General features: G+C 41.8%; 2 protein-coding genes across 7 annotated transcripts in view; one reads left to right on the forward strand and one right to left on the reverse strand.

The window, feature by feature from the left end:
• The window catches only part of MPPE1 (metallophosphoesterase 1), a 30,341-nt gene extending 23,307 nt beyond the window's left edge, over positions 1 to 7,034 (forward strand). For all 5 annotated transcript variants that reach the window (XM_071456942.1, XM_071456934.1, XM_071456925.1 and 2 more), the window contains 7 exons: positions 426 to 529; positions 1,062 to 1,142; positions 2,914 to 3,022; positions 3,924 to 3,995; positions 4,109 to 4,231; positions 5,003 to 5,143; positions 6,555 to 7,034. In XM_071456942.1, coding sequence (XP_071313043.1) covers positions 426 to 529; positions 1,062 to 1,142; positions 2,914 to 3,022; positions 3,924 to 3,995; positions 4,109 to 4,231; positions 5,003 to 5,143; positions 6,555 to 6,737 — 813 coding nt within the window. In that variant the 3' untranslated portion in view covers positions 6,738 to 7,034. The remainder of the gene's footprint in view (positions 1 to 425; positions 530 to 1,061; positions 1,143 to 2,913; positions 3,023 to 3,923; positions 3,996 to 4,108; positions 4,232 to 5,002; positions 5,144 to 6,554) is intronic.
• Positions 7,035 to 8,555: 1,521 nt separating this feature from the next.
• Positions 8,556 to 20,484, reverse strand: part of GNAL (G protein subunit alpha L) — a 181,013-nt gene continuing 169,084 nt past the window's right edge. For both annotated transcript variants that reach the window (XM_071456894.1, XM_071456904.1), the window contains exons 7-12: positions 18,935 to 19,008; positions 18,032 to 18,090; positions 17,667 to 17,787; positions 16,304 to 16,434; positions 14,247 to 14,314; positions 8,556 to 10,273 (exon numbers count right to left, since the gene is read on the reverse strand). In XM_071456894.1, coding sequence (XP_071312995.1) covers positions 10,127 to 10,273; positions 14,247 to 14,314; positions 16,304 to 16,434; positions 17,667 to 17,787; positions 18,032 to 18,090; positions 18,935 to 19,008 — 600 coding nt within the window. In that variant the 3' untranslated portion in view covers positions 8,556 to 10,126. The remainder of the gene's footprint in view (positions 10,274 to 14,246; positions 14,315 to 16,303; positions 16,435 to 17,666; positions 17,788 to 18,031; positions 18,091 to 18,934; positions 19,009 to 20,484) is intronic.

Consider the following 20,484-nt stretch of genomic DNA (forward strand, 5'->3'; position numbering starts at 1 on the left):
CTTCTGTGTTATAGGCTTGTGATGGGCTGACCCTGGCTGGATGCCTGTGCCCAACAAAGCTGCCCTGTCACTTCCCTCCTTGGCTTGAATGGGGAGAGAAAATACAAACAGACCTGCCTCCTTTACTGACCTTGGTGTCTTCAGGGCTCTTCCTCTCACAAATTCTCACTCCTCTCTCTGGCTGCGGTTGCAGTTTCCTTTCTTTCCACCTCCCTAATTCTGTAATCCCAGAGGCACTGTCAGCCTTGGCCAGCGGTGGGTCCATCTTGGAGCTGGCTGCATCGGCTCTTTAGGACACAGGGCAGGCTCCCACAGAATCCACCCCTGCAGCCCCTACAGTACCAAAACCTTGCCTTGCAAACCCACCCCAAAACCTGTGATGCTGTGGAACAGCACCAATTTCTTCTTCTGTTGTTTTCCTGCAGGCCTGGGCAGATGATGTCAGGAGGTTCCAGAAGATGTTCAGGCATTCAGTTTTTACGGAGCTGGTCGTCATCGCTGGGAATCACGACATTGGATTTCATTATGAGTGAGTCTGTTGGTGCCAGGAGCACACAGGTGCCAAGAATGAAGTGCCAGCCTGCCCACAGTAACTGTGCTGGATCTGAGGCACCTGTTTCGTGCTTATACAGAAAACTTCTTGATCACAATCAAATTAGAAAGGGTCGCAATTGAGAGTAAGGCCTGCGCACAGAACAGGTTTATGCTTCTCTGACCATACGAGGGTTGTTCAGAGCTGATCCTTCTGCACTGACATGGAATCCTTGAAGCTGCTTTTCCTTGTATTGAGCCTCCTCCTTAGGAAGGCACCTGAGCATATTTGCACTCCCTTTAGCACAGGAGACTGTAAGTGCCCTCACTCTGCTGGTGCTTGCACTGATGGGAGGGGCTGGAGGACACAAGAGGTGTCAGAGCATCCCTGTGAGTTTCCTGAATGATTATGTGAGCTGGATATTGCAGCAGCAAGCTGCATGAATGGTCAGTAAACTGTAAAGCAACTGGGTCAGCTGAGTTCCAATGGCAATTTCTTACCTCAGTTGTATTTTTGCTTTGTGACACAGAATGACTACTTACAAGGTAAATCGATTTGAAAAGGTTTTCAACTTTACTTCAGGAAAGCTGATAACTCGGAAAGGAATAAAGTGAGTATATATAATTTTTTTCTAATGAAATAGTATGGGAATTCTTCACTTAGGGCCTTTTTTTTAATCACCTACCTTATAATGTGTTAAACCCCAGACACTTTGTACAAACCTGTAGTTTGATATGGACAGGAAGCTGTACTTAGAGCTGTGTAAAGTGTAACAATTTCCTTTTGAATGGAAAAGTACTGTGGAGTCAGAATCCATTCCTCTGGTGTGCCTTTATACTTCCTTGCAGCTGCTAATGAGCCATGGCTGTAAACATAGCAGGATAAAGAAACATGAACCAACCCCGTGTTTACAAATCAGGAGTTCCATTAATTTTAATAACTTCTTTAGTCTGCAGAGCTTAACCCTTGTTTGAGGAATTGAGGGACACAGCAGCTGTGTGTCTGCAGTTGTTCCACAAGGTGGGGTAGTAATGCTCGAGCTGCTTTTGGCTTCGAGCAGACCTTCGTTCGTTCTCACAGCTGTGTCCCCGTGGCTGCACTTGGCTGCTGGGTGCTCTGGTACCTCCAGACACCGTGCAGGAACCCGAAGAGGGAATGCAATGCTGGGTTTGTGGAAAGGTCTTGAAGCCTCAGATTCAGGAAGGGAAGGCCCATTGCCACTCTGTGTTTGGCACCTGTGCCCTTGGGGTGTACTCACTCGTGGAAACGTGAGATTCAAAACCTACAGGTTCACACTGGTTCCCTTAATTAAGAAAACATAAAGGTTTAATTAAAAATTCTGAACAGGTCTGGAAATAGTTGTGTCTATTTTAGGAAGATCTCAGCTTCATGAATGCTCAGTATAGCTGTTGCTTATCATGCAGATGTGGGGTCCTCAAGATATGTATTTCAGCTGTTTAAAAAAATAATTATTAAGGAACATCTCCATGTCTCCTTTGATAAAACAGCACAGCAGAATTCTCCTATGCAGTTGCAGATGGCATGTCTGGTATCCATTAGCTGCAATGAGCTGCACTATTAATATTCCTAAAATAAATATTCCGAAATTATAAACTAGTTTACAACAAATCTATGGTACAAAAGCAGCTTAATTTGCTAAAAGAGAATTAATTTTTGTTTTACTATTGACTAGTATCTCTTAAGTGAAGCATTCAGCTTAGTTTTGTTTTTTAAACAGACTGAATTGAACTGGGGATGTATCTCAAGCTGTATGTGTGACTAAATGGGTATGAATCTTGTGGCAGAACTTAAGTTTATTTGAAATGTACTGGGAAACCTTCTATTAAGAATAAAATCCTGTTTTATGTGTCAGAGACTGCAAAGTACAAAACTAAGCTTGTTCAGGGGAGTCACCCAAATGCAGTGCTGTTCGGCTTTTCAGTTGTTCTAAAGAAATCAATGTCTCAAATGCTGTCTCTGAGGTCTAAACTGTGTGGGCAGAGAAGCAAGTTCTCCTTTCCCTCAGAATTTAGTTTAGTGATGAACTTCTAACATTCCACTAGAATACAACTTAAGTATCTATTAAAATATAAAAAAATCTTTAGTGTAAGCATGAAGCATAAGCTACATTGTGCAACCTAATCAGCAACTGCATAAAGGAGCCAACCAGTCAGAGACATGGCTGTGGTACAGATACTCAGAGGAGGACTGAACACCTGATTTCAGGAGCGGTTACATTCTGCTGCCTTGTTGAGCTATGTCCAACTCAGGAACACTTGCATTTTATGAGATGAAGTTTATCTTATAAACACGTGTGTATGAACAACAAATGCCTTCCTGTCCTCCCCACTTCTCTTTGTCCACCCCCTGGTATTTTCCAGCTTTGTCCTAGTGAACAGTGTAGCAATGGAGGGTGATGGCTGTGCTGTCTGCAGTACCACAGAGGCAAAACTTGTGGCACTTTCTCACAAACTGAATTGCTCCCAGCAGGTAAGAGATTATTGAACATCTGATTACAGCCAGACTCCTCTGCCACAATGGGAATGCTGATACTGTAGCACAGCCAGGATACAACCAGACTGTCCCGAAAAAATCTGCTTCCAATTCACAGTGCAACTTGTTAGCAAGTCTGTCTCCCCCTCACATCCCTCTTAACCATGTTTACTTAACTATTAACAGTGTTGCTTAGCACTACTGGTGTCAACTTCCTTGTCAGTGCTGCCAAGAGTGTCATTTCCTCTGTTCTGAGCAATGGCAATTCTGTAACCCGCCCTTTGACTCCAGATACATAATCCTGCATTTATATTTATGCATATTATTCTGTTTTATACCCTTCAAGCATGTTCTTTGAGATTCCTTATTCTACTGCAATCCTTTCCTCGTACCCTAGTAGTGTTTTAATTGTATTTTTTCATCATATCAAATTTCTTCTTGTATTTCCTTCCTCTTCCCTTTTCCATAGGCTGACAGGATGCTTAGTAGGCAGCATGAGTGACTGGGCTGGCAGCTCCCAGTGGAAAAACTGCCAGACTCTGTCTCCCTTGGGCTGCCCTCAAACTCCTTTGCCTTGTTGGTGCAGAGATCCTGCTGCTGCTGCTTTCTGCAGTTGATGAAGCTCAAAAGTACACACTAAAGCAGCACAGAATCTGAAAAATATAAAAGCTAAAACTTAAGGCATCACAGTCAGAAATGTATTTACAGCATGTACAGAATGGGGAGTTCCACCAGTCCACAGTAAAACACTTAGGAGTTCATACAGTTGGTAGTATATCTGAGCTGAACTGCTTAACAAAAAACCAAATCCAACAACAACCCCAGCCTCCCTAACCCCTTAAAGCCTTGCTATTGCTTAATTACTGTCACCCCTTCTATGGCTTGATTTTGTTCACAGAAACCAAATCATTCCAACAAAAGATGCAGTGATGTGGAAAAGCTTCCAGCTTCAGAACCCATCCTTTTACAGGTGTGTTAGAGGTGAGGTGAGGCAACATATTGCCATGTTGTTTTTGTGGATTTATTACTGTTGCAGAAAGGCTGGATCATTAACAACTAATCCTTGCTTTTAATTACTCCCAGCATTATCCTCTCTATCGGAAAAGTGATGCTGAATGTACTGGAGAAGATTCTGCTCCTCCAGAGGAGAAAAACATCCCCTTTAAAGAGAAGTATGATGTACTGTCTCAAGAGGCATCACAAAAGGTTTGATTTCTTGGGAACTTGAGTGGTGGTGGGTGGGTGAGAGGGGGACATGACTGTAGATATAAATAGGTTAAAAAATTGTGGTAAGGCTGTTGGCTGAGACAAACAGAGCACAGCTGCTCCCATCTAATGAGGCCTGGGAGAGGCTGCTTGTTAGAGCTGCTCCCCTGAGGATCCTCACCACCCTGGCCTTGGTCCTGCCAGGCTTCCCCGGTACAGCTCCTAAGTCTTGGCACTCTTAAATCTGCTGTGCTGCCATTACCTTCACTTCAGCATTCTGTACTTTCTCTACTGTGTAACTTATTGACACACCTGGTATGAAGCCACAGTTTTCCAACACTTTGAAAGCATCATTTCTGCTGAATTAGTGACTACAAGAAAATTTAAAGTATTCCCTTAAAACTCAATGGTCATTGTTTCTTTCCTTCTGCATAAATGTCTTCACTCAAAGATTGTCATTACAAGAATCTTCCTTAGACAAGAAAATAGCATTGCTTTACTAAACCCAAAGTTTTTCTCTTTGTGATATCCACAGCATGCTGTTGCCTTTGTTCTGATCTGTATGAAAAAAAAGAAGAAAAGCCCAGTACTTGGGATCAGGGCTAAACGAGTGTGATTGATATTGCAATACCAAGAGATTTCTTACTGGAAAGCAGAAGTTTGTAAGAATATGAGAATTGCCATAATGTTCAAAGGAATAAAAGGGGTTTTTAAGTTCAATTTCTTTTTAGCTGTGACATAATTTTTGTGCTTTACCATTTTGTGTTCTAGCTGCTATGGTGGTTTCAGCCCCGTTTGATTCTCAGTGGGCACACTCATAGTGCTTGTGAAGTGCTGCACGCAGGGAAAATTCCAGAAATCAGTGTCCCATCATTCAGTTGGAGGAATAGAAACAATCCTAGTTTCATCATGGTAAGTTTTAATTTTTTTTTTTATTTTTGTCAGATAACTTTCATAGATAAATCAACATGGCAGTCAGCTATATTTTAAAACTGATTCTACCTGTAAAAACAAAAAATAATAAAAAAAACTGCCTACCCACCCAACCCACTCAGTACACTGCATCCACTTTATAAAGTACATCTGTGGGAGCCACATGTTCTGTGTGGTACAAAGCAATGCTGCTAAAGACCTAATTAGTATCTGGGTACATTTTCTTAGAAAGAGGGTGCACTGTAAACTATTGACTTGTAAAAATAATCAGTATTGTGCACTGAACAGTAGAAAGACCAGTTTGGCTTGGCTGATTTACCAACTATGAAAACAAGACTGTATCCACCTCAAACCCTTTTGCACGGTGATCATGGTTTTCAAAAGTGTGCATTAATGCAGTGAAAGTGTTTGTGACGTGCCCACAGTCTGCTCCTCATCGCCAGTTCACATTTTATACAGTGTCTTGGTTATGCTCGTGCAGGCAGTTCCAGTGCTCAGTATATCCTTAGAGGTAAATCAATTAGTTCCCCAGTTCAAAAATAAAACAGAACTCTTAGAAACTTGGAGTAAGAAGCAAAACCTGCAATCTGTTTACAGAGTAGTCTGTGACTTGGAGAGGGAAATCTTTTATGTATGTTTTACTGCTGTTGAGTTTAGGCTGCTTAATACACAGGTAACCCCAAATGTTTAAATTCATTTTATGCAACTGTTAATATTTGTTGTTGAAAGTAGTTCTGTTTATTTCATAGTCCTGAGAGTAGCTGCCTTCAAACTGCACACACACTCTCCACACGCCAGACAGCACATCTTCACTGCAAAACAAGAGGTTGGCTAATTAAAGTGGCATCCTCTTCACTACTGTTTGAACTCCTCAGCCTCGAGCTGCTGTAAACTTTACCTTAAACTGCAAAGTCAAGCCAAAACCCAGCAAAGTTCTTTGTTGCTCAAGTTCCTATTCCTAATTTGGATTAGCCAACGTGTGTTTTTGCAGCGTGTACTGGGTAAGGAGGGGGGCTCGGGGAAGGAAGGGGCACATTCACAAAACCTAACTTTAGCCTGGAAAGGCTCCTTCCAGGTGGATTTGCAGCAGCTAAAGTTAGGCTTCTCTTGAAGGCAAATCAGATGAGGAGCCCAGCTCTTTGTTTATGCTAGATGGGAAGATTGGCCTCTGGGCTAATGTTGGCCTAGTGAATATTCCAGTTAGTGCCCAGCACCACAAGGTATGGACTCTTCAGCCCCCCGGAGAAGGCACTGGTACTAGGAAACTGGCCCCAACCCTTGCCACCCAACATAGGGATTTAGAAATTGGAGATCTGACAGCTGTGGTGTTCACTCCTGATTCAGAACCCACTGTAACACAGCAAAGTGACAGTCTTCATTTCTTTTCCAGGGCAGCATAACACCAACTGACTTCTCCCTCCAAAAATGCTTCCTTCCATTTGAGAGCAGAGTCTTCACTATCTACTGTGCGGCAGGTGCTCTGCTTGTGATCCTGGTACTAGCTCATGTTCAGCTTCTCACTCCACCGTTTTATTTTGCTCAGCGTTTAATCAGTAAGCATAAAGCAGTATGAAGAGCCAGACATCTGCATTCAGTCACTGAAATACCAAAGCTGAGAACAGTCAAACATCAGACTATATTCATGCCAGCAAATGACCTAATTTGATTGCTAGTCTGAAGGCAGGTTGCATTTACACATACCATAGAAGTCCTATACAGCTGATATGACTACTACAGGATAAATAATTAACTGAAATGAACGTTTCATGCTGTACAAAAATACTGTATTCGACAATCAAATGAGTTCTTTTCCTGCTATAATTTTTGTATCAAATATGTATATTAAAAGTGTAACTGTACATTATGTAAATCCTATAGCCTCATCACTTGTCTGCACTTGTGTCTTACCCTGGTGGAGGCTGAATCTTGCAAACTGGAAATGTTTCTCTGTTTTATTGCTGCATGGCCCTTCAAATGTCATACTTGTGTTTGTTAGGGTCAGGCAGAATCTGGATGCATCAGCACTGAGAGATGCAGATTTCCATAACCTTTTTCGTGTTGTGTGTAAGGGACTGTGGTTTGGGACAAGAAATCTTCTGGTTCCTGACACAGTAAATTGTTAGCTGACTATAAGTTGCAGTTATCCATCTACCAGACAACACGGGGAAGAAAAGCTCGAGGATCCAGTTTGCTGATACACATTTGAAAACTGCTTTAAAAAAAAAAATTAGGGTGACACCTCAAGCTGCTGCTTTCAAAAAGATGTGCTATGATGAGCTTAAAAAAGAGGGCCCTTTTGCACCCCAGAGATCTGTGGTGAGGGGCCCTCCAGTTGCCGATCTCCTGCAAGAAGGAAGGTCAAATACAGCTGCAGTAACATTATCCTATGCCTCAGCCCTCGGTCTACAGCCAGGGATAGGAATGCACCTTATTTTACATTCCACAAGTTCCATTGACTTGAATGTAGTGTCACATTTTGAACTGCACTAGCTCCTCTGTGGGGAGGCAGAGGCCACCAGCTGTGCCACAAAGACAAAATCTGAGCTCAGTGTCTCCAGTGTGTGGGGGCAGGTGGGACAAGCCTACTGCTGCTCCCCACCCATCCCAGAAAAAACAGAGGGACTACTTCACACCAGGACCAGTTTTCCTGCTGATGTTCCTGCAGAGGCTGGGAGCTCTAACCTGAACTCCTGGGCTGGGGCTAGCTTAAAAACAAAAAAATACTATCTTTTGTTATTCATTCTATTACTTTCTTTGGCATGAGAAATAAGATAATTCTATTTACTGTTAGTTTATTCCACCCAGCCTTTCACTTTTTGGGAAATATGAGTAAACTGAACATAGAGATTTCTGGGAAGAGAAATGGGTCATATTATAGTATCTAAAATGGGATTGTTTTATATTCAACTGGAAACAAGTTCTCAATTAGACTGTAGTCTGATTTTAAAAAGATGACTGATTGGGGTTTATAACTAATAACAATACAGTAAAAAGTTAATAAAACCTGCTGATTTATATGCCAGTGTGGGGACTGTGTTAGCTCTTCATCTCTCCCTAAATTTAAAATGAAGTGGGGGGAATGGTCCGAAGTGTGGTAAAACATTCTATAAAGTAATGTAGTCTAACACTTCTCTAGGTTTCTGTTATTGCAACTGTAATTTTAGACATTTGTACAGGTTATCTTGGACACAGGAAAAGTATATAGTCACAGACATAAAACACCTATGTATAAAATATAAAGCAGTGTTATAGTTACTAAAAAGGACATGCCTTATTGCTACAGCAATTCTTGCTTTTTATATATTGTACTGTACCACAACTTGTTTTGAGAATGTCATTTGCATAAATTATTCAAGTTTGAGAAATATTCACACATTTTGATTCTACAATATTTAAAATAAAATAATTTTCTAATGTGTCTCTTTATTAAAAGAGAAATAAAAATGTCATCTTGTAATTCTCTTAGGCCAGACACAAGGGTTTATACACTTTTTTTTTTCTTATCTTCTTTCTCGCTATTTACTTGCACAATGAAAGCCGCTGTTGGTACAAAGATTGAAGAGCTCTATATAATGGTGCTTTACACATTCACAATCGGTCTGTGCAATTGTGAAGTTCTATGAATGACCAAAGAATTACCAAACATATTTTCTAAATATAAAGGACAAAAAAAAAAAAAAAAAGAAATAAGAAAGAAAAAGAAAATAAATCCTTGTTTCCCATTAAAACAACACCAGGTTGCAATTTGGACACTTGAATGAATTCCAATGTTTTAAAGCTGAGACTTCAAAAGAGAAAGGCATGTTTGCTGCAACATCCGGTGACTGTAATACCTTACTTGGAAAGGTAAGTGGTTAATTTGCATAATTTATAATTTTTATACTAAAGAGCATTTTTATATAAACCAGAAAAAAACCCCTAAACTCTACAGATAAAGTTCTTACCTCCAGTCACTGCTGCAGGTAAGGTTGACATCAAGCTGTACAGCGCAATCAAAAACATACTTACATCTTAGCTCATTTTACAGGTACAGCCATAATCAAGGCACAAAGATCTTCTACAAGTATTTTTCTTCAATAAAGTTGTACAAAATAATATTACATTTTACAGTCTGTACAATATAATAAACCAGCAGTAAAACAAAAAAATATATATAGGGAGAGGACTGTCGTCCAAGAATGATCGGAACTAAAAGGATCATTTGTGGACAGCACAAATAACATAAGTGAGGGTGGTAAATTTTCTGCCTAGATGCAACAGGCTGAAAAGTAGCTGTAATTCAAATGCCTGAGGTGTGCAGAGACACTTAGCTCCAAAACCCCAGAAAAATTGCTTTGTCTTCACCGTTCCTCTCATTATCTACTCTACTTCCTGTGCCAGTAACGGCTTAAAAGAGGAGGTCACTTTATCAGTTGACCTGCAACTCAGAAATGCTAAAAACTGTGACAGAGTAATAAATATTGTGGTGCTGCTACATTGTGTGTCTACTTCCTCAACAGTATTTAATAACCTGATACAAAGTGCATTAATCTTTTTTTCACCCATCAAGTACTCTTCAATGTCATGTTAAAAAGGAAACCCACACAGAGGGATAGGTATGACTTCAGTGTCATCCAGATGACATACCGGTCTGAACTGAGGTTAACCCACTGGAAAAAATTTAGCAGGTCACGTTCAGTTTTAAAAAAAACAAAAACCTAAGGGAACAGAGGTAGCCAAAGGGCTTAGTGGAATGACGAAGAAGTGGCATGTCAAAATAAAGCACAAAAATAGTCCCAAAAAGCATGAAGGGAAAATAACCCAAACTTGCTTCAAATCAGCTTTAAGGTTAAACAATTAAAAGTAAACAAAGTGAAGAGACTGACATTTCTATAGTATATTCTTCCACCCTGTGTGGGGTAGTATCAAGAGAAAGAGTAAGGAGCAAAGAATTTAAAACCACAGGTTCCACGGTGATCCCCCTCACAAGAGTTCGTACTGGCGGAGGTGCATCCTCTGGATGATGTCTCGGCAGTCGTTGAACACTCTGCGGATGTTTTCTGTGTCCACTGCACATGTGAAGTGTGGGTAGCAGTAATGCCGGCCATCTCCACTCGCTGTACTTATCCTCTGTGCAAACAGGGAGGCAAAACCAAAAAGCATCAGGTGCCATGCCATGAGAAGTTTCCCATCTCAGCAGTCTACAGACTTGGGGGAACCAAGAGCCCTGGGAAATCTGTACATAGATCACTAAAAAAAGTAAACAAAAGGAAGGGAGGGCTGTGGTGGCTGTGGTCTGGTCAGTCTAAATGACAAATCTGAAATGAAGATTACAAAACATTATGGATACTGGGCTCAGGACAGGAGTCTTTTGTGGGAGCCACGGATGCCATCCTTAGCTGCACAGGCTGTCGCCATTTGTGCATCACAGTGCAGCCAAATCTGTGCTGCTGACAGCTGTGCAGCCTGCCATGCAGCTGCCCCAGGAATTGTTTTCTCTTCTTTTTTTGGTGCCATCATGTGGCAAATTCTTGAACTCTTGTTTTACATCAGCAACACAAAACCAAAACCCTCCCAGTTGTGGAGCCAGCAGTGGCGGAGAACAGCATTCTACTGCTTCTGCTTCTTGTGTGTGGGCCCCTCAAGTTACCTTCACTTAGAGCACCTATTAAGCCAGCTGAAGGATTGGTATCATCACTGAGCCCAGAATTTGGTGGAATTGTCACCAGAGTGGCTGGGTTCACTTAGAGTAATAAAGCATGCAAAAATCTAGTAAACATCATACCATGCAGAACTACATTTTCTCAAGGCTACTGCAAACCTTTTTAGGTTCTAACTTCAAGGATCATTTTTCCCATGGTTATCTTGTTAAAATTCCCCAAGATCTTAAAACATATATTCAAAAAAGATATCCTAATTTTTGTTCTGTATTACTATAGGACTGACAAATATAAATCCATTCTAGACCATTATCTTGCAGAATATAAACAAAATGTAATGAAAGCAGAAGGTCAGTTTTTGGGATAATGATTTCTAGAACTATTTTCTAAATTTTATTATAAATTACTCTAGCTAAACAACAAAAGAGTGTTCCATCTCACTCAGGCTACACCATATATTTTTAACACAGGATTTATGTTATGTGTAGGTTTGACCTTTTAAATACCTGAAGCTACAGATATGCAAAACTATAGGCATTTAGAAGCCATGATTTACATAATTAGATCAACAAGCAATTGCAGACTTTTTCCAGGTAATTTAGGTAATATTACACATTCAACACTGATTCCACAGGGGTGTTCATACACAGTCTAAAAATTATTTTCTTATCATGCGACTTTCAATACCAAGTTTGAGGCTTAACCTCATGAAAAATACTGAGAACTATCTGCTTGTGTTTATCATTCACTGATTTCACTCATGTCTATGGCAGTAATCTGCCCACAGTGTCCTGGTTACATACACAGCATGCCACAGGATGTATTTTCAAAATATTAGGGGGCTGTTTTTGTCATCTGACAGCTCTTGCAGTCCCCTCATTTGAAGATAAATGCAGAATTGTCACCCCTACTCGACACTCACTTTGAAAAGTAGCGTGTTACTCAGCACCAGTTCTCAGTGGGGAAAAATCCCCTGGGACACTGATGAAAGAACCTTTGCTTTCCAGGCAGGAATATTTAATACTGGCATCCCTACACTGCAGGGGTCAGGATGACATGCAAATTTGAGGAATTCTGGCCTGTGTGTTTGAGCAGCAGCTCCTTCACCTCCCAGATTCAGGTTTTGTAAAACCAGCAGGACAGGAACCAGAGGGGCCATGCCACTGTTCTAATGGGGGTGTATTCACACTGGGGATGTATTCAAACTAAACATCAGCAGCTGGAGAGCCCTGTATGCAGAACACCAAAACAGGGCTGGGGAGCAGCCTCACCCAGGAGCACACACGCACACACAGCCTCCAGGAAGAGTCTGGGAGAAGAAAGGATGTGCCTGAGCTGCAGGACAGAGGATTTCCCACAAGATCCACTTCCAGGACAGGGAGATGCCCTTGCCAGCCCAGCCCTGAGGTGCAGGCCTAAGCCCAGCCACCCCTCCCATGCTGCTCCCTGACTGAAATCCAAGGGATCCCAGCCCTGCTGCCCAACCCTGAAGGGCCACAGCCCCCACACCAGCCCTGACGCCAGGAGCTGACATCTTTTGCCTTTCTAATCTATCCTGTGTAGCAATAGTTATTGGAAATGTGGTCAATTTTAACCTCCTACTAAAATTCCTCAAATTACAGGCTTTAAATTTGCCACTACCATTCCTACATCCAGGCAGTTTTAAGGGGTGCAGCACCATGGTGCTGATTGTCACACATATCCATGGTTTATGCAGACCTACTACCATGATAAAAATCACAATAAAGCATAATAAACACAGGCTTCTCTGAACCATGCCTGAAAATTTAACAGAGTGGGGCAAGGAAAAGGTCATAAACCAGGAAACTTGGGAAAGTAAGTATAAAGCAAAGCCAAGGCAGACACAGGTAGAACATACAGGCCTTTTCCTTCCTGGCACCTGGCTAAGGCCATCAGATCCCTGCCCAGTCTGTATTTCTCCTGTGCCCCTTATCAGTCCCTCTCTGAAACCTCAGCCTTTTGTGCCTGACCCCATGGATCTGGAAGTGACCACTTCTACTTGGCCCTCTCCAGGCATGGCCATGTTACTCAGAGCACTGAGCCAGGAGACAGACGTGTTACAGACGAGATGCTCTCTGCCAAACCTGCAGCAGTGCAGGGAAATGAGGGAGAAGCTGCTCTGGCCCCATGCCTGGTGAGCCCCAAGGAGTGTCTGGCAGCTGGCAGGTGCTGGCCCCAGCACCAGAGCTTCCCTTGCCCCCAGCACCCACAGGGGTTTCCTGGGTGGCTGCAGTGCCCACGCCACCTCCCCTCCCTGCTTCATAGGTGGCCCCCTTCTGTAATGCCAGGGAGTCATGGCAAGTGAGGACCTCACCCTCAATGGGTGTTCTTAAATCATGAAAGTAGATAAAGGTGGGGAGTTTCACCCTAATTTCCCTGTAACTCATCCCCCAGAGCCACTCTCCTTCCAGACTGGATATCATCACCTGCTTCACAGGATTCCAGCATCACCACAGGAGAGATCTGCCTTGAAGGGAGTTTTTCTGGTAACTCTTACATTAACACAGCACAATCTGACATTTTTCCTCAGGATCTGGAAGGCTAAGGCAGCAACTGGAAATCCCCAAAGTGCGAATACAGTAATTGCTTCTTTCTTGGTGCGTCAGCAGCTGTAAATCCTAACAATGCTTGTAAATGCATAATGACTTTAAAATTCTTAATTCTAATGACTCAATTTGTTGTCTCAAACACACACATATAGTTTCTACCAGTAGGGCACGATGGATGAGCCTTGGTTCTGGTCTCTGGTACTGCCCTGCACTGTGGGAACAACTCAGAATGAGTGAAGCCACAAGTGATACTAGATTACACTCTCTGACAGCAGGGCTGGGCTGTGATTGTGTGCCTGACAACCGCTTTCACCTTCAAAATGTAAAAATGTAAACACCACCTCTTCACTCCAGCTATAGAGGAAACCTTAATCGCAAGAAAAATGTGACTAGACACTGAAACTTTATTTTGATGCTTCAGCAGGGCCATGACATCAGTCCAAAGGTGAGGTAAACCTCCTAAATGTCAAACCAGAAATCTTATTTAAGCATAAAATCATAAAATCTGTTTTTTTTTTTTTTCTTTTTAAAATTCCTGCTGTCAGCTGATCACTGCCAAACTCCTTGAAGGAATGCAGGATAAAAGTAAGAAAGCCTATTTGTTTATGCATGGACTGTACATGACCATTCTAAGCACTAGCACCTACTGTGTGTCAATTAGCATGGCAGGTGACTTTATACAAAACTGGCATAAAAATGTGCAGCACTGAGGAAGGTTCTGCAAGATGGGCAGCTGAAAAGAACTAGGGAATTGCCAGACGTTGTCCTCTCCTTCTAGCTTTCTGCAAAATCCCATCAGTTTTCCCTAAATAAACTATGCCATCTGTCAGTATTTCCTATGATAGAATCACACATAGGATGAAAATTACTCACTAAAAACTCATCCCGGATGAAGAACTTGGCTCTTGTGACTTTGGGGTCTTCTCCTGCATCTGGTATTGCTGTTCAAGTAAAAACAAATGACATCAGAAACACGGAAACCAAATAATCATCTATTTGTAACAAAAGATTTAATAAGAAGGAAGTAGCCCTTCAGTACAGAAATTGAAATGTTAAATACTAGAGGAGACTCCCAGCAGGTAAGTCTAAAATTAAGAGTTACAGTAAAGCCTGACTATGCGAACAACATATTTTAGGAACCTGAAAATTGCTGAAATCATTGCAACAATGTCATGGGTCATATCACAAAAAGGCTTACTCACATCCACAAGTTTGTTCATATAGATATAAACCAAGTGGGAGTTAGGGTTTAGCTTTTATCAGAAAATATGACTAGAAAAAGCAGCTGAGCTGTTCAGTTTCTGCAGCAGAACAGTGTCTCCTGAAAAAAGCTTCTGCAGGCAGGAATGTGAGTTAAAAAATGGTTAGTCCAAGATTACACTTGGAAAAAATTATAGCATTGAAAGACCTTTTGATATATATATAAATGTATTTTAATTCCAGGCCCCAATTCAGCAGAATACTTCAGATATATTGCCCATCAAGGGATGTTGGATTAAATTCTTGTTGAGCAGGAGACTTGTTGCTCAGTATTAACTGTTTATCAGCAGATGAAGTTGTCACTATCTAGGCCATGCAATGACTGTATTTACTCTCAGTAACAATGCAGTGAAGAGATAACCTATTTATTTCCTTTCAGTGTTATCTCTCATCTTGGATACCAAAATCAGATGCTTATAAACATAACATTGTAAAGGCCAGAATTTATCAGAATATGGAAATGTATTTTTCATCCATACTGCTGGGGGTAAAAATAGAGCAGCAGCACAATCAACAGCATATTGGAATTCAGTGCTGCTGCCCTTAAATAATGTCAGCTGGAACTGAAGAATAAGTGAACAACTACAGGTTAAAAATAGAGAGCTGTTTCATGTGTGAATATTCTGGATCACTCTAGATACCCACTGTGAAATCCCTCTGAGAAATACCAAAAGCTACTTTTTCTGACAATTGGCTTATTATAAAAAATGCTGAAAATTCACTCAATCTCTCTATGTGGTGCATGTTTGGGAAGGGGAAATTTGGGTGATGGAGATAAGATTTCTTCTGAAAATCCTTACCATTACAAAACAGATGCCAGATCAACCCAGATTTTAGGATAGTTCATTTATCCTCTATACCCGAAACTCAGAATCACACTCATGAAGTTCCACACCTCAATGAAGGCTGAAAATAGATAATCACCATCTTCACCTCTGTGACCAAGGCTGTTGGTGGTGGTTGGTGGAGAATGAAAGCCTTTTCCAACAGGTGGCTGCAAGCACCATGCCAGGGACATCACCCAGGTAAGGCAGAGGCGAGTGGACAGAAAGTAAAAGTTTTACCACTTCTGCTAGACAGAGCTGAGACCTTTGGGGAGATCTCTGCCTGGCATAATACCAGAGTTTACCTCTGCAATATGTTACTGTGGTGCAGGAACCATTGCACTTCTTGAAGATAAGAAACTGATCATTCCATCACCACAAATCTCTTCCTATGTATTGATGTGGTTTTCCTCCATTAAAGCTCCCTTACTGGTCTGCTGGGCTTCCCATCAGTATTTCACAAACTGAAATTTACAGTATTGGAGGATGCAGAATGGCTGCAAAATAAGTCTCATGAATCCCCAACAAAGTTCAGCACTGTGGGAGGCCCAGAAGCATCTGGGAAGGGGGGAAATGTGGGGCTGCTTTGCTGTCCTGGGACTGGTGGTTCCTCCCAAAAGAGGAGAGCAGGTGCTGTGGAGCTGGAACCCCTTTAGACCCCATCCACACTGGGGTGCCTGTGAGCTGCATGCTGCTGGCATGCTCCTTACCTGACCAGCAGCTCATGTCAAGGAACAGTGTGTGCTTGTGAATGTGTGTGAGAGACAGACAGACAGACAGACAGGGAGAGGAGCTATGGGCTGGGCCATGCCAGCAGGTCCAACCGAGCACAGGGAGAAACCTTACCATCCTCAGGTACAGTATAATGCGCGTATTCAGGAAAGTAATCTTCAATTTTTGATTTCCCTGCCAAGACTTTTTCAGCCAGCATGTCTTGTTTATTCAAGAATAAAATGATAGAAATGGTCCGTAACCACCTGTCAAAAACAAACCAAACGTTTGTGTTATCTCTGACATGTTATTCAACAAAAAACATTGATAGGAAATTTACTGGTTATCCCTGTGTGGACAGAGAGTGAAATAGTGTAGAACATGCTTCAACAGAAAAAAAAGATTACTTAAATGATTGTTTTGATTGGTCTGCACCTGTGCAGAACAATGGGTATATTTCTAAGGTCAGTAAATGCATTTATAAAAACTGCAGTGGACATTGCTGAAGGGAGCAGTTTTCAAAAATTTTTCTAAATTCTCTTTTAGTTACCAATTAGGAAACTGATGACATTTTCTAGAAGCACCACAGTTCACAACCAGACATTACTGTCTGCTTTATTTGGTTGTGATAAAGGGGAGGGAAAAAAAAAAGGCTAGAAAGCTCCCTTCCCTCAGACTGCTCTAAGCTACTGTTCATCCACACAGTTATCCCATCTTTTAGGGTGGCCTATATGACACCTGATGAATGGAAAGAAAATAATGTCTCTTTTCTTCCCCAATTAATCCATCACTGTGACAATGTGTCTTGGGATGTGCAGTTAACATTCCTCCTTCACTCTACCTTCAATCACGTCTCAGTGCAGAGCATCCTCACAGGTATGTGCTGAAAACTTCATCACCTTATTTTGCACATTGTTTTCACTTGTTCTCTACCAGGAGCCCATTTGGGTTGCTCTTTGGTTATGTACCTACAATTTACAGGCACTGTGGCAATTTAATGGCCGTTCCAGTTAGATTAGGTGTGAAGCATCACCCCCCAAGGCAGAGGTAGCCTGTGCTCTCAGAGCTGACCCTTACAAGAGCAGCTGCCTGCATAAGGAACAAGCACAGGGAGCTGCTCCTGCTGCTGCTTTGGAGGGGGAGATCAAATGTTCCTCAGAGGATCTTGGTCTCAGCCAAGCAGCAGAGTGATGCCAGGAGAGGGTCTCTCCTGCCTCCCTGCTCTCCTGCAGCAGCCAGCCTGGGGGGGCTTGCCCTTTCCAAGCTGTTCCCATGCCCTGCGTCATTTTGGCAGGAGTGATGAAATGCCACGTGCACTGTCCCTGTGCCACAGCCCCTGTCAGGGGGGGTGTCACCCGGGGGGCACTCTAAGACCTGGCCCAACCTGGATATTTTCTGAATAAACAATCTGAGCCTACAGCAAGGGAAGTCCTATTTTGAAAGGAGTTGAACTGTAATTAAACTGGGGAGGATGGGTGGGAAATGAGGTTTGTTTTACCTATTATTCCAGATACTTTTGAAAAGGTCCAGGGATTCCCGTAGTCTGTTTGTGTTATTGTCTTCCCTTATTACCATGTTGTAGCTACTGCAAGCCACAACGAAGATGATAGCTGTGACATCTGGGCAGAACACACAAAAGAGAGAAGGAAGGAAAAGAGAGAGAATAGAACATATCTGTTATCCCAGCACATACTCCTCAGGGTAACACCACCATTACTCACCAATCAGCCAAAAATACCAGCAAAAAGTTATCTGTAACACTGGACTTCTGTGCTAGTGAGGTACTGTGTGTGGGTATGAACACTAAGCTGCTCACACCTCAGAGAGTAAGTTTAAAATAAAACACAGAATGTTTTTACTTACCATTAAAGCATTGGATCCATTTTCTTCTCTCATCTCTCTGGCCACCTACATCAAACATGCTGTTAAAAAGCCATAGGATGTTATATCACTTATGTGCACTAGGAAAAATCACATGAAGCATGCACAGCACGAGGGTTCAGTTTAAAAATCCGACAGCCCCAAGGACAGGGGAAGTAAAATATTGCCTGAAGAGGAGAGAGACCTGCTGATGCTGCACTGCATGTCAGAGACAGCTGCACTGCTCCACCTGCCCTGCTTTGCCAGGAGAAGGCTACTGAACCCATAAAATGAGAAATACACTCTTCAAGGACAAGAGTTGGCCTTTCCAGTCCACAGCAGTGCATGTGGCACGTGATATTGTACTAAAAACAAGAACAGGTTTCGGGATATTTTGAAGGGTGGTGGGGAAAGGGCATCTCTGTATGGGGGAGGACATGAGGCAGCTCAGCCCTGTGAGCACTGCCACCTTTCTGGGCAAGAAGTGTCAAGAGAAGCCAGTCTGCCTGTGGGTCTTTTAGACACACAGCAAAAAACTTTGACAAACACAGAGCTTGCAGCCCTCTGGAAGAAGGGAGGATTTCCATTGACTTCTGTGAGCTCTCATCCCCAAAGCTATTTTATGATTTTATAGTGCTACACCAATGCACCAGCTTTTACAAGAAGCCATACACAACCCTACTATAGAGCATTGCTAATACATGTAACTAATTAAAGCTATTTTTGCAAAGTATGAGGTAATTTTACTAGGACCTCTGGAAAGAGAGCTAAAAAGCCAAACCAAACAACAAAAACCCACCCACTCCCATCCTAAGCCTGCTATACCATGCATACATGAACAGAGACATCTGAATGAAGCTATTAAAAATGAGTATGATATTCATAAATCATTACTAACAGACTTACTGGAAATTTACTTTATCTACTTGAAATCTTGTTTCAAAAATCCCTGATGTCAACACTCTGCATCTTAATAGGTCCTGGAAATGAGAACACAGAAGCTGATTAGTAAGGCTTTTTTTCTAACCTAATTTTGTTCTTAAAAGCTTGGAATATTATTTTCCATGAAAAGTCTTAAATGTTTCATTTAATGTAAGTTCAATCAGACCTGTTGGTAAATCTGCATTTGTCTGTACTGACATGGTAAATAAACTTAATAATGATCACTGCATTTGGTTTGTGCACTCAGCAAGCAGGAGTCCCCATCTATGTTCTTCTTACTGCCCACTGAAACCTGTTCTTATACACCTTGGTATGTCATGACGATAATGAATTCTGAAGTTACATAAAACTAAGAAAAATGTTATTCATGTTGTAAAGTCAAGTATTCAAATGTTAGAAAACTCCAGATTTACAGTTGCCCAGGCAACCTTAACTCTGCCCTCTTTTGTACTGAATGAGACAGGAATCCTATCGAAATAATAGCTTGTGACTGAGTAATTAAAGCTCTGTTACAGAGCACAAGGGAACAGAATTTAGGTCGTGCAGAAATATGGCATTTCTTTCCTATTTTTTAAACTAGCAATACTTTACAACTTAACCAACTCTCCTTTAATAATTAAAAAATAATAATTTCCTGAATTCTCAAGGGGAGTAGGTAAAAGCAATTTATGATGCCTCCTTCCTGGATGGAAGGAGGCAGTCAGAGTGCAGGCTCAGCTTGCCTTTTTTTTCCTACCCTACCATCTACAGCTTCTGGTAGCCAAGGCAAACCTTGGCTGCTTTGACAGCTGCATGCACTCAGCTGAAGGCCACTTATTTAATATGTTTAGTTATTTTATACACTCCTGTCATTTTCTGTCACTTGCTGACTTTGTTATGGTGCAAAAAAACCCCAAAAAACTAACACAAAAAGCAGAAAGCAAGGGAAGAGAAAAAACAAGTGATTTTTACCAGTTAATTCAGCAAGACAACTGATACAGGGCAACAGGACAAAAACAAAAACAAAAGCAGAATCCCCTTCTCAGAGCAAGTTTTCCACCTGCCAAATACCAAGGGCCTTTTCTGATCTTTCAAGATATTTCTCCACAAAGGAAATATCAGGGAAAATTTCTAGGTGATGAAAGACTACTTCAGGTAGAGAAGGGCCTCCCAGGAACAAACAGGAACTAACGTAAATAATGAAAGCAAAAACGAGGCTTTTTTTCACTGACTTCTCTCTCCAGGTGTGTGATCTTGATGCTAAAACCATAAGGTCTAGAGGGAGCAAACCCCAGTGCTAATTCCTTTGGTCTGAAAATGTCCTGAGTGCTTGATTAATTGATCCTATATTGGGTAGACTATAGGACATGCTTGTGGTTATGGACCTGAAGGAACAGGCTCTTCTCTGCATGCTTCCTTGGGTGATCTCTGGCAAGTCACCTCATTTCTCTGAATTTCACTCCCTAATTGCACAGTGAGATTTGACAACTCTGCCTTCTTTTTAAGGGCATCCACCTGTTATATGCCTTGCATTG

Source organism: Agelaius tricolor, unplaced genomic scaffold (genome assembly GCF_023055355.1).
Source record: "Agelaius tricolor isolate 1412-34295 unplaced genomic scaffold, bAgeTri1.0.p SCAF_2, whole genome shotgun sequence".
NCBI classification, from domain to species: domain Eukaryota; kingdom Metazoa; phylum Chordata; class Aves; order Passeriformes; family Icteridae; genus Agelaius; species Agelaius tricolor.